This window comes from Salmo salar, chromosome ssa21, assembly GCF_905237065.1.
Source record: "Salmo salar chromosome ssa21, Ssal_v3.1, whole genome shotgun sequence".
In the NCBI taxonomy this organism is placed as follows: domain Eukaryota; kingdom Metazoa; phylum Chordata; class Actinopteri; order Salmoniformes; family Salmonidae; genus Salmo; species Salmo salar.
Window position 1 is genome coordinate 32,731,595 of NC_059462.1, and position 9,589 is coordinate 32,741,183.

Genomic DNA, 9,589 nt, shown 5'->3' on the forward strand with positions numbered 1-9,589 from the left:
GCTGATTGGCTGACAGCCGTGGTATATCAGACGGTATACCACGATTATGGCAAAACGTTTATTTTTACTGCTCTAATTACGTTGGTAACCAGTTTTATAATAGCAATAAGGCACCTCAGGGGTTTGTGATATATTGTCAATATTCCACGGCTAAGGGCTGTGTCCAGGCACTCCGCTTTGTGCCGTACGTAACAACAGCCCTTAGCCGTGGTATATTGGCCATATACCACACCTCCTCGGGCCTTATTGCTTAAATATAGTGAAACATACAGACTGCAGGAGGGAGTTAAGGACATGGTTTTGATGTAGTGGCAGTCTAGTATTTATTTTGGCAGGCTACTACTATAGTCTCTTCAAATATTCCCTTTATCTATCTCTGTCTCTTTCTATCGTTGTTTCTGCACAAGTTGCTCTCCCTCAGTAGGGGGGCACACACACACGTCCCTCATCCCCCTCCCTCCATGTCCTCTCATCCCCCTCTCCTCTCACTCTCCACCCCACTCACTCCTCTCCAAGCCAGCCAGACTCTGAAATGGCTCAAATGGCTCAAACTTCCTCTCAAGACGGTCTGAGAGCACAGGCAGCAGGCAGCAGGCCGCAGGCAGCAGCATGTGTGTTTGTCCTTTCTTCTGAGGCTAGCCCTGCTCCACCCTGGTCCCCCCCCCCCCTTTTTCCCCCAAGAATGAATAACCTCCATTCATTCCATTTTCATCTGTTATCAAAATGAAAAGAAACAAATAAATACATTTACTCAATAAAATTGTATTTTTCAAATAATCTTTCTCAAAAACGTTTGTACACTGAACAAAAATATAAACGCAACATATAGTGGTGGTCCTATGTTTCATGAGCTGAAATAAAAGATCCCAGACATTTTCCATTTGCACAAAAAGCTTATTTCTCTCCAAATTTGAGCACAAATTTGTTTACATCCTTGTTAGTGAGCATTTCTTCTTTGTCAAGATAATCCATCCACCTGACAGGTGTGGCATATCAAGAAGCTGATTAAACAGCATAATCATTACACAGGTGCACTTTGTGCTGGGGACAATTAAAGGCCACTCTAAAATCTGCAGTTTTGTCACACAGCACAATGCCACAGATGTCTCAAGTTTTGAGGAAGCGTGCATGCTGACTGCAGGAATGTCCACCAGAGCTGTTGCCAGATAATTGAATGTTAATTTCTTTACCATAAACCTCCTCCAACGTCATTTTTAGAGAATTTGGCAGTACGTCCAACCGGCCTCACAACCGCAGACTACGTGTATGGCGTTGTGTGGGCGTGCGGTTTGCTGATGTCAACAGAGTGCCCCATGGTGGCGGTGGGATTGTGGTATGGGCAGGCATACACTACGGACAATGAAGTCAATTGCATTTTATCTATGGCAATTTGAATGCACAGAGATACCCTGATGAGATCCTGAGGCCCATTGTCGTGCCATTTATCTGCCGCCATCACCTCATGTTTCAGCATAATGGACGGCCCCATGTCGCAAGGATCTGTACACAATTCCTGGAAGCTGAAAATCTTCCAGTTCTTCCATGGCCTGCATACTCACCAGACATATCACCCATTGAGTATGTTTGGGATGCTCTGGATCGATGTGTACGACAGTGTGTTCCAGTTCCCGCCAATATTCAGCAACTTTGCACAGCCATTGAAGAGGAGTGGGACAACATTCCACAGGCCACAATCAACAGCCTGATCAACTCTATGAGAAGGAGATGTCGTGCTGCGTGAGGCAAATGGTGGTCACTGACTGGTTTTCTGATCCACGCTCCTATCTTCTTTTTAAGATATCTGTGACCAACAGATGCATATCTGTATTCCCAGTCATGTGAAATCCAGAGATTAGGACCTAATGAATTTATTTCAATTGACTGATTTCCTCACATGAACTGTAACTCAGTATAAAAAAAGAAATTGTTGCATGTTGCATTTATATTTTTTGTTCAGTATATATTGTCCCATATAATAATCGGTTCTCTTCAATTTTTGTTCCTAAAAATGTTTACCCCGACATTGAATACCACTGGCCTACAGCATGGTCAAGCAAATGAATGGTTCGGAGAGTTTACTAAACAACGACTGATTTAGAACCACACAGACAACAGGAGCGCTGCCTTCGCTATTCCTGCACCATTTCAACATAAACATTGAAATATAATCAAATCAACTAGGCTATATATGCTTAGTTTAATACACTGAAAACAAACTTATACCAAAAACAATTTAGATACCAAAAACTATTTAGTCCAATCAATGTTGCTGGCTGTCCATGGTACTGATTTGTGTGTGTGTGTGTGTGTGTGTGTGTGTGTGTGTGTGTGTGTGTGTGTGTGTGTGTGTGTGTGTGTGTGTGTGTGTGTGTGTGTGTGTGTGTGTGTGTGTGTGTGTGCAAGTAGAAACAACATGTTGACTCACCCTACTTGTAGACTAGATGAACCCCAATGCCATCCTCTCTTTCATGTTGGCAAAACGATCTGACTGTCATTCAGTAGTACACACTTTTAGTTGTCCTAGACTAGGCTACCTGGATAAAATGCTTGCTAGCCTAACTTCCTCACATGGGCAACAATGAACCAGCTAAGTTAGCTAGCTAGCTAGTTAACATGAACTTCCTACATCTAGGCCACATATTGAACTTCAATCGTCTCAAGCCAGTGGCACAATGTTTGAATTGAGGATGAGATCACAATCTACGTTATAATCATTTGCCTGTATCATTGGTCACATGTATGTGGAAGCCTGGCTTCCTTTGGCATCCATGGACACACTCCCCTGCTGAGAATAATACAACCAGTGGATGGATGAGTACCTTTCTGATTCTATCTGATTCTGCTAACTGTAACTGTTTTTTCATTGTTATTGGACTGATATAATGGGAACATCAATAGGAATAGAGCTCCTGTGGAGAAAGAGTGTATTCAGCTGCCAGTGGATAGATGGAATAAACAGATAGATAGATGAACAAATGAAAGGATAGATAGAACATCCAGGGAGGATACATTGTTCCTATACAGTCTAAAGATGCTAGGTTAAACAACAGCTACTTGGATCCTGCTTCTGTTACTAAGACCATGCTCTATGCCTCTGTTTGTTACCAGGGTTACCAGGGATGAATGGTCAGTACTTGATGTTGGTCTCTGTCTTGTTCTCTGTGTGTCTTGTTTTCAGATGCTGACTAACGGGGATGTAGTGGTAGTGGAGGGGACCAACGGAGAAACACCTGAGAAGGTCAGTTCGCCCCAACATACACCACTATACAGTACCCACACAATACTGTACACACAATACTGTACACCACAGGTGGCTGGTGGCACCTTAATTGGGGAGGGCAGCTCATAGTAATGGCTGGAACAGAATGAATGGAATGGTATCAAACATATCAAACACTTGGTTTTCATATGTGTGATACCATTCCAGCCATTACTATGAGCTGTCCTCCCCTCTCCAGCCTTCTGTGTACACACACACATGTAATCAACATCTCTTGAGTGATTCTATTGACCCAGCCAGCCAGTGTCTGATGACGTCTTCAGAGCAGGGGGGGTAGGCCTATGCATTAAGGGTATATGTGGGGGGGGTTGTAGTGTGATACTGTGTATGTCCCTTGTGCCCTGTGAAAGGCAGAGATGCACTGGTGAAGAGAGGAGAAGGGGAAGGAGAGGGGGGTATCCCAATGGAGTAGGATCAGTAACACCAGCCACTCCTCTCTCTCATAAAAATAACACTACCCCAATGAGTGCACACACATCAGCTCACATTGCGTTTGTGTGTTTATAAGGACTAGCACTGTGTTGTTTGTGTGTTTGTAGGTAGTGAACGGCTATGCGACCACTCTGTACCGCAGCAGAGACAGGAGGAGTGAAGCAGCCATGAGAGGACCCCTCACATCAGAGAGAGAGGCTCTGCTACTGGGTACAGTACATATACATTTGATGTATACTACAAAGCATATGCATAATATTATGTGGATTGTTACATTTTCGCCTGTAATATTCATCTGACTGGGAGTGTTTTAATGGTTGGCGTTAGACATGTTGGAGGGGAGCCAATTGTTAATGGGGTGAAACAGTCTTGAAAGCCTGTCTGTCCAGCCTGGTCTCAGAGCAAAACGTATAATATTTTACTCAAATCCGTGCCACTCCATTTAGTATGAAATGTTACTTTACGTTAGATTATATTAAATTGGCCTATGTGAATCCGGGACACTCAAACGTTTGGTATGACACTCGGGGGTATGACACTCGGGGGTATGACACTCGGGGGTATGACACTCGGGGGGCTCCCGAGTGGCACAGTGGTCTAAGGCACTGCATCTTAGTGCTAGAGGCGTCACTACAGTCCCCCTGGTTCGAATCCAGGCTGTTTCACAACCGGCCGTGATTGGGAGTCCCATAGGGCGGTGTAGGCCGTCATCGTAAATAAGAATTTGTTCTTAACTGACTTACCTAGTAAAAAAAAAGGTTAATTAAGGCAAAAACAAAGGGTCGTTGGTCGGACGTATAATGTGAACGTCTAGCAATCCAAAGGGTGCGCATTCAAATCTCATTCCGGACAACTTCAGCATTTTAGCAAATTAGAACTGCTTACTACTTTTTAGCTACTTTGCAACTATTTAGCATGTTCGCTAACCCTTCCCCTAACCGTAACCCTTTAACTTAACTCCTAACCTTAACCCTAACCTTAACTCCTAACCTAACAAAAGTATGTGGACAACCCTTGAAATTAGTGGATTCTCCATAGACAATCATTGGTAGTAGACTGGCATTACTGAAGAGGTCAGTGACTTTCAACGTGACACCGTCATAGGATGCCACCTTTCCAACAAGTCAGTTGTCCAATTTCTGCCCTCCTAGAGCTGCCCCGGATGGTATTGTGAAGTAGAAACATCTAGGAGCAACAACGACTCAGCCGCGAAGTGGTAGGCCACACAAGCTCACAGAAGGGGAACGCTGAAGGGCATAGCGTGTAAAAGTAATCTGTCCTCAGCTGCAACACTCACTACTGAGTTCCAAACTGCCTCTGGAAGCAAAATCAGCACAAGAACTGTTCGTCGGGAGCTTCATGAAATAGGTTTCCATAGCCGAGCATCCGCACACAAGCCCAAATGTACCAAGCGTCGGCTAGAATGATGTGAGGCTCGCCGCCATTGGACCCTTCACCATCTAGCAGTCCGACGGATGAATCTGGATTTGTCGGATGCAAGGAGAATGCTACCTGCCCCAATGTATAGTGCCAACTGTAAAGTTTGGTGGAGGAGGAATAATGGTCTGGGGCTTTTTTTCATGGTTCAGGCTAGTACCCTTAGTTCCAGTGAAGGGAAATCTTAATGCTATAGCAAACAATCACATTCTAGATGATTCTGTGCTTCCAACTTTGTGGCAACAGTTTGAGGAAGGCCCGTTCCTGTTTCAGCATGACAATGCCCCGTGCACAAAGTGAGGTCCATACAAAAATGATTTGTCGAGATCGGTGTCGAAGAACTTGACTGGTCTGCACAGACCCCTCACCTCAACCCCATTGAACACTTTTGGGATGAATTGGAACACCAACTGCGAGCCAGGCCTAATTGCCCAAAATCAGTGCCCAACCTCACTAATGTTCTTGTGGCTGAATGGAAGCAAGTCCCTGCAGCAATGTTCCAACATCTAGTGGAAAGCCTTCCCAGAAGAGTGGAGGCTGTTATAGCTGCAAAGGGAGGAGGGGCAACTCAATATTAATGGCCATGATTTTGTAATGAGATGTTTGACCAGCATACTTTTGGTCTTGTAGTGTATCACACTAAATGGAGTGGCACGGATTTTGTAAAATATAATATGTTTTGCTCTGAGACCAGGTAGGTCTGTTGTCTTCTTGGATGAAGAACCCAAGGACTGGGTGGAGGGGGGCTCAGGTGAGAGGTACTATCGGTCTGGTTGCCAAGCAGTACTCCGCTGACCCTGGCCACACACACATCAACTCTGAACGTAGGCACATGCAAAACGCACGCATGCAGGCACGCACACACACACAAACATGATCTCTCCCAGCTGCACGCGGCGGTGCTATGGTTGTGTTCACACACAGAACCACACTCCATCGCAGGGCGCCGGGGACACTGAGATAGACGAGGACGCCGTCAGCTAGAACAGAAGAAAAGACAAACCGGTTTCAGGCGAGAGGAGAGACTGACTGTAGGACACAAATTGCCTAATTCTCCCGTGGCTCTTCTCCCCGTCTCCCTCTATCCTCCCCCTCTACCTCTCTCCTTCCCCTTTCTCCTCCCCCTCTACCTCCCCTCCATTTCAGCTCCCAGAAATGTAGTTTCATCACAAACAGAAAGCAGCTTCTATTCTGATTCTGACTGAAGTCATTTTATTAGCCTGCTTTCCTTTTGTTTCTGTTCACTGTCTGAATCTCCTGTAGGCACAAGCACAAAATATTTCTGTGCCAATTCTCAGATTAGCAGCTGGAAAGTAGAGCTCCTTTCGGTGCTGCAGGGAGGTAAAAACAGCTTGGTGTAAAACAGAGCCAGGAGCCGGTTGGAGCAGAGCAGAGCAGAGCAGAGGAGAGGAGAGGAGAGGAGAGGAGAGGAGAGGAGAGGAGAGGAGAGGAGAGGAGAGGAGAGGAGAGGAGAGGAGAGGAGAGGAGAGCGAGGAGAGAAGAGGAGAGGAGAGGAGAGGAGAGGAGAGGAGAGGAGAGGAGAGGAGAGGAGAGGAGAGGAGAGGAGAGGAGAGGAGAGGAGAGGAGAGGAGAGGAGAGGAGAGGAGAGGAGAGGAGAGGAGAGGAGAGGAGAGGAGAGCAGAGGAGAGGAGAGGAGAGGAGAGGAGAGGAGAGGAGAGGAGAGGAGAGGAGAGGAGAGGAGAGGAGAGGAGAGAAGAGCAGACGAAAGGGGAGCAGAGGAGAGCAAAGAGGAGTAGGCAGATGCACATTTATCTCTTTTAACGCGGCCCACAGAAAGCCAACATGAAGGAGAGGAGAGGCAGAGCTCTCTATCTCTCTGCCAGCCAGCCACCCTGTCTGCTTCCTAGCCTGCCGCAGCCAGTGAGGGCTGGTGGGGAGGAGCTAAGGGAGGACGGGCTCATTGTAATGGCTGGAATATAATACATGGAACGGAGTCAATCATGTGGCTACCATATGTTTGATGTGTTTGATACTGTTCCATTTATTCTATTCCAGCCATTACAATGAGCCCGTCCTCGAATAGCTCCTCCCAACAGCCTCCTTTGACTGCAGCCAACACCGCTTCTGGGCTTTTCATTTTTCTGTAAGGGATACACACCTTTACACAGACGCAAACACATACAGACACGCATCCGCATGCATGGACATACACAACAACACGTCCACAACATGTATAGACGTGAACGCACACACACATGCACACACTAAGACCCCCCCCCACACACACACAAACACACCATCCCTTCCCCCCTCATGCAGTGTGGTGGTTCCGTCTGAGTGGTGGTGGCTGAGGGGAGTAAATTAGTCCTGTCTGTAATGGGCAATGTTCCGTCATATAAATCAGGGGAATAAATATTGGCTCAGGCTTCCCAGGGGACCGCACTATATTCTCTCCCCCTGAGTCGCTGTGTTACCTCTGCAGGACCTCTCACAAGTAATCAACTCAAGTGCTGTTTCTACTCGGACCAGCGTTTTCTATGGCGGCGCGGGATGCATTTATTGCATGGCACGTCGGCAAAATGCAGATTGCAGCTCTGCTGGAGAGCTGAAGTTGAACAGCATGTTCTTTCTCTTCCCTCTCCCTGTCTCTCTCTCTTCTCTATCTCTCATCTCTCTCAATGTCTCTCTGTTTGTCTCTCTCTCTCTTCTCTATCTCTCATCTCAATGTCTCTCTGTGTTTCTCTATCTCTCTATCTCTTTCCATCTCCCATCTCTCTCAATCTCTCTGTTTCTCTATCTCTCATCTCTCAATCTATCTCTGTGTCTCTGTTTCTCTCTCTATCTCTCATCTCTCAATCTCTCTCTGTGTCTCTGCAGGCATCATATCTACCTTCCTCCATGTCCATCCATTTGGAGCCAACATCGACTATCTGTGGTCCTACATCCAGAGACTGGACACTACGGTCAGTTTATTGACATGAAATAGTCACTAAAATAGAGAAAGGGAAAAAGCTGGGGGGGAAACTGAAATGGGCATATGAAATCTTATCTAATTGTTACAGAAATAGGAAAGACCCGTTAGGTGATGTCACCTGTCCCCGTCCCTCTCCCGTCCAGGTGTCAGCGGGTGAGTTGGAGTCTCTGATGAGTCGTCTGCCCAGTGTCTTCAGACAGGAGCTGAGTGGAGTGGGAGCCACACTGGAGAAACGCTGGAAGTTCTGTGGCTTCCAGAGCCTCGCCTCCATGTGACACAGGGACACAAACACATCATATGACCCAGGACACACACATGGCCTGACGGACCACGTGTGGTACAGGAACATACACACTTCCTGACCAGCCACGAAGCCTGGTGGACACATGAATAGAAGGCGTGTCAAATCCACAGACTGTGTTTGAACGGTGTGTGTATGTTGTGTATCCATAGACATCCACAGTACATGGTGATGATACTCAAACACAAAACAGACACTGATGGATATTTCCGAGGTTATATCTTTGTGAGGGAATTGCTGACACTGAGGTAGAGGGATCCACATGGATCTCCACTCGATGCTGTATAACTAGATCCACGGATGTCAGCCAAGGAGGTCACAGAGCAGACATTCTCTATGGTAACCTAGTGACCAGACCCCAGCCAACAGAACCTCTCATTGACTGGAGTTGTTTGTGATGCCTATTTCTCTGTCCCCTCTCTTTCTCTGTTCCCTCTCTTTCTCTGTTCCCTCTCTTTCTCTGTTCTTTCTCTCTCCCTGGAGCAGTTGTGTAACTGATTTGTCAACAGCTGACTCCCACTAGGCTGGGAGGGATCCAGGAATATCGGACTGCTGCAATCGAAATATGGATGGGAATGTGGAAAATTTGAGAATTGTGTTACAGATTTATTGTTGTTACCCCTCACGTCCAGTGTGTTGTGGGACTGTTTGCTGTAAAACCCAGTTTCACACTCCAACAGGATTGCAGCGTTAGCCAGCCTCTCTCTCTCTGTCTGTCTGTCTGTGACCCAGAACTGACTTTAGTAGCCTACTGATGACTGGTACTGATACTGTTGGGTTGGGACTGTACTGTAGGTCTCCACCTTTGGATGTCTCTCTTTGCTCTGGCCTTCTGTGTCCAGTGTGTGCTGTGCGTTCTGCCACTGTTTAATTGGTATCTACTCATTTAAATTATTATGTTTTCTAATGTAATAAAATGTTTTTATCCAAACATCTTCTGATCAATCTAAAAACATTTTCAATTCAAGAAGCTTTATCGCCATGACAAGCAACTAAATTCACAGGCTGGTAATGGCAAGACAAGGCTGTTAATGGCAAAAGATACACGCTTTTGCATAGATCTGAAATCCTGTATGTTTTGGTTTAATGATTGTGATCCAGATAGTGAGCTGATATTCCATGTGCTACATCTCCCTGATGATGGAGGTTGAAGAATGTATTAATACTGGATGAGAGAGAGAGAGGAGAGAGAGAGGAGAGAGGA

At 46.1% G+C, this 9,589-nt stretch overlaps 1 protein-coding gene across 4 annotated transcripts in view; it reads left to right on the forward strand.

Annotated features, from left to right (window-relative positions):
* Positions 1–9,316, forward strand: part of LOC100380296 (ecto-NOX disulfide-thiol exchanger 1) — an 83,071-nt gene extending 73,755 nt beyond the window's left edge. For all 4 annotated transcript variants that reach the window (XM_014165033.2, XM_014165032.2, XM_014165034.2 and 1 more), the window contains 4 exon segments: positions 3,179–3,238; positions 3,820–3,922; positions 7,988–8,073; positions 8,228–9,316. In XM_014165033.2, the coding sequence (XP_014020508.1) occupies positions 3,179–3,238; positions 3,820–3,922; positions 7,988–8,073; positions 8,228–8,359 (381 nt within the window). In that variant the 3' untranslated portion in view covers positions 8,360–9,316.
* Positions 9,317–9,589: the final 273 nt, after the last annotated feature.